The sequence below is a fragment of the Aegilops tauschii genome, chromosome 4 (genome assembly GCF_002575655.3).
Source record: "Aegilops tauschii subsp. strangulata cultivar AL8/78 chromosome 4, Aet v6.0, whole genome shotgun sequence".
Lineage (NCBI taxonomy): Eukaryota > Viridiplantae > Streptophyta > Magnoliopsida > Poales > Poaceae > Aegilops > Aegilops tauschii.
In genome coordinates, this window is record NC_053038.3 from 125,327,639 (window position 1) to 125,331,335 (window position 3,697).

The window sequence follows — 3,697 nt, forward strand, 5'->3', positions numbered from 1 at the left end:
TCAAGTACATAGTACTTATTCCAAATTCCTAATCTGTTTTTGCTCACGACTTTGCTTGGTCAAAGGCACGTCAAGCCAAAACTAAGTTAGGTCATTCAATAATAGCTCGTTGGGGTATTATTCGTGAAGCTGCAATGATGTGGGAACCCGAGACTTTATGACAGTTGATGACATGTTGTGTCACTTTGCACAATATAATTGTCGAGGACGAGTGTTGGGAGCGTCTACAGTCGGACTTGGCAAACCCGACTTATAAAGCTCAAGAATAAGTGGATTCTTTACCCTGCTTTAGTCCAACTCAAAAAGATAAAGCTCCCAGCTCATTTTCTTAAAGCTATTGATTCTAAAACATCCATGGGCTAATGCTGATCATACGTATGGGCTGGACCGTTGACTCAATGCAAAAGCCCATTCTTGTAGACAATAACATGATGATACCACAGGCCCTCCCCTGCTTTCTGTAAAGCAAATGTGGACCTTAAATGTGTGGCTGGCGTCACCGAATATTCGTTTCCATGGTGATTTCTCAAAGCACGCACACACAGAACTTATTCCAAATTCCTAATCTGTTTTTGCTCACGACTTTGGTTGTTCAAAGGCGTACGTAAGCCAAAACTACGCTAGGCCATTTTCAGTAACAGCTCAGTACTATGCGACAACACTCTTGTGTACTAGTAGTAGTAGGAGTAGTTGGCTAGCTATTGTTGCCGCTAACACACACACACACACACGCACAATAGTTAATGGAAGCGCTAAATGAAGGTAAGGCATGCTACATCATGCGGCTAGTTGCGTCGATGAAGGGAAACTATCCTCACTCCTCAGAGAAGCAGCTTGCTGGAGAGTGAAAGAAAGAGAGTCAGACATCGGCGAAGATATGGTATGTTTTGGAGTCGCGGGCGATGAGCCTGAGCGCGGCGATGGCGGCGGTGATGGAGAGGACGGTGAAGAAGACGATGTTGAGCCAGTGCCACGACTTCTGCAGCGAGGAGAGGCGCTGCCTGTTGGCGACGAGGTACATGTGGTTGGCGAGCACGAAGGTGAGCGGGAACGTGCTGAGCGCCCCCGTGAGGCTCATGAAGTCCCCCAGGAAGGGCAGCGCCGCCGCCATGAGCGTGTTGACGGCCAGGTACCCTCCCCTCACCCCGACCCTGAAGATCACGTTGTGCATCGCGAACGGGCCTCCCACCTTGCTCCCGAACCGGGTGTCCAGGTACTCGTACATGGGCGACGCGAAGATCTGCATGTCCAATTAACGGATTGATGATTGAAATTGCATCCTGAACTGAAAAACAGAAACAAAAACAAAAACAAGAAAAGAGAAGAAGACTTACGTGTAGTGCTATGACTGTCTGGAGGAAGGCAGCGAGGTTGGCAACTGCCTTGATCCACACGGGCCCAGTGACGTTGTTGAGCAGGTAGGTGGTGGTCTGGTTGCCGTAGGCCCAGTAGCCGATGACTATGATGGCGTAAAGGGGCACGGAGCCGGCGGTGAACTGGAACCACAGCGCCTTCTCAATGTTCTTCACCACGGGTGCCTGCACGGTGGCCTGGATCTCCGGCAGCATGCCGGTGTTGTAGGCGAACACCAGGCTCGCCGCCGCGCCGATGGTGGTGAACACCCTGCTCGACGGGTCTCCTTGGATGCTGTAGTCCCGAGGCGGCGTGCGGAAGCCGTCCTTGAGCGACAGCACGCAGGCCGCAAAGATGTAGGTGAGGCTGAAGATCGTGGAGAAGCCCAGCCAGATCCTCAGGGCCGACAGGTACGGGATCCCGAAGGCGAAGAGCGCGCACACGAACCCGGACACCGCGATGCAGTAGGGCAGCTTCATAGCCCCGTCGGCACTCACCAGCAAATACAGTGCCTGCACGTCCATTTTTTTTTATCCACCGTGTCAGTCAGTCAGCCAGTCAGTCAGTTAGAGACACTGACAATCACTCAGTATTAGATTAGATATACGAGTCGATCAACGTAGTACCTTGAGTGCTTGCCCTGCTATTATGATGAAGCCTGTGTTGATCATGAAGAGGTTGACGTACTGCATCGCCCAGGTGATCTTGTACATGTTGGGCCCGTAGATGTGGCCGGCGAGGTCCCTGTACCTGATGTGACGCTTGCCGCCGAGCAGGTGGAGGCGGCCCAGCAGCGTGTTGGCGTACATGGACACGGCGGCGGCCAGGAGGAGGCCCACGGTGCCGCCCACCCAGCCCAGCGGGACCATCAGCGAGCCGGAGTAGCCCAGCACGTAGGCGCTGTTCACCCCGGTGGTCAGCACGAACGCCACCTGGTACCATGGATCTGACAAAATTCCATCACACACATATTACTTCAGGGATTCCAAACAGGCGAAAATATTCAGATCCCTTGTGCAAGTACACATCGTGCATCTCCCATGCATCGTACTACTACCCGACAGCCAAGAAATTCGCACGTGCAAGCAAACCGAGGAAAAAATACTAGCACTACACATGAAACACAGTTACAGTACCACAGTAGTGGTAGTTTGTATAACTTGGTGGAACCCAAACAACATGGCTGAAACCTTTTGAGTTACTACAGTTTAAAAAAAGGCATCAACTGAACCCATGTGTGTTAATTTGACCATGGCACCGCACTGCACTAGTGTGGTACACGACAAGGACACAGCTGATGCTGGCATTATATATACTACGTATACTCCTATATTGTCACTATCCCTTCCTCTAGCTACAACGGACGATGCGGTGGACGCAAGCCTGGGAGAGATGGTCAAAGGATGCATGGATGGACGGATGGACGCTAGCTTCCCTCGATTAAAGTCTGAAATGGCTGCAACAACAAACAAGGCCGTAGTATAGTCAAGGAGGGAGCGCTCGTCATAGGTATAGATGGATGGATGGATGGATAGATAGATAGATTGTTGTCATGTAGCTGGCTTGTGCGGTTGGAACCTAAGAATGATCGATCAAAGAGGACAAAAACAAGAAGATGAACAAGAACAAGAACAAGAACAGGAGCTTCCTCTTTTTTCTGTCTAAGAAAAGGGATTCAGAAGGAGGGAGGGAGCGTACCAACGCCAATCTGGTGTGAGGTTTCATCGGCGACAGGCAGGTCATCAAGCTTGTCCCCGTGCCCGTTCTTGGAGGGGTTGGCGTCCACCACGATCACCTTCTCCGCCGGCGGCATGGCCATCTTCTTCGACCGTCTGTCGATGTATATGCTGGAAGGAAGGCAGGCGATCGATCGATGGGTTTGGTTTCGTTTGGTAGAGATATATATATATAGCAAGAGCGGTGCTAGTAGATGACCGAGAAATGGCCGGGAAGGGACTATGAATGAACTGAATGGAGGAGAATCACAGCTAGCAGGAGGGAGGGGGAGGGGGTCTCTTATAGGGGACGGGAGTCATCGACTAGGACTGATTTCCTGGTCAACAATTAATATATTATTGTACTACTACGTATTTCATGTGCGCCGCGTCCTTCAATTAATTACTCTGATCCTCAATCCTGGCTTGATTTCTTTTTAGGGACGATCCTGCCTGGATTTGTGTTTCCATCACGTTTTCCTCCTGCAAAGCTCATCAATCATTAACTGTAAAATTAACACTACATTTATACTAGTGATATCTTGCTTCGTTATGTAAAATTCACGACATTTATTTTTATTTTTATGTTTTAAAAAGAGGATGATTCTCGGTCTCTGTATCTGAAAGAT

The 3,697-nt window shown here is 50.0% G+C and overlaps 1 protein-coding gene across 1 annotated transcript; it reads right to left on the reverse strand.

Annotated features, from left to right (window-relative positions):
- Positions 1-548: 548 nt before the first annotated feature.
- LOC109757753 (probable proline transporter 2) lies at positions 549-3,394 on the reverse strand. The gene is made up of 4 exons (XM_020316578.4): positions 3,052-3,394; positions 1,980-2,299; positions 1,335-1,865; positions 549-1,240 (listed from the first exon to the last, which is right to left on the reverse strand). Exons 1-4 carry the CDS (start codon positions 3,170-3,172, stop codon positions 860-862), a joined length of 1,353 nt encoding a protein of 450 aa, XP_020172167.1. The 5' UTR covers positions 3,173-3,394; the 3' UTR covers positions 549-859.
- Between the last annotated feature and the right edge of the window lie 303 nt (positions 3,395-3,697).

What these genes read in the sequence shown, in the direction of transcription:
- LOC109757753 (XM_020316578.4), bottom strand. Translation starts at nt 3,172, where the DNA reads ATGGCCATGCCGCCGGCGGAGAAGGTGATCGTGGTGGACGCCAACCCC. An exon ending in CTCACACCAGATTGGCGTTG is followed by an intron (nt 2,300 to 3,051) that starts GTACGCTCCCTC and finishes GAATTTTGTCAG; the next exon opens with ATCCATGGTACCAGGTGGCG. An exon ending in TAGCAGGGCAAGCACTCAAG is followed by an intron (nt 1,866 to 1,979) that starts GTACTACGTTGA and finishes ATGGACGTGCAG; the next exon opens with GCACTGTATTTGCTGGTGAG.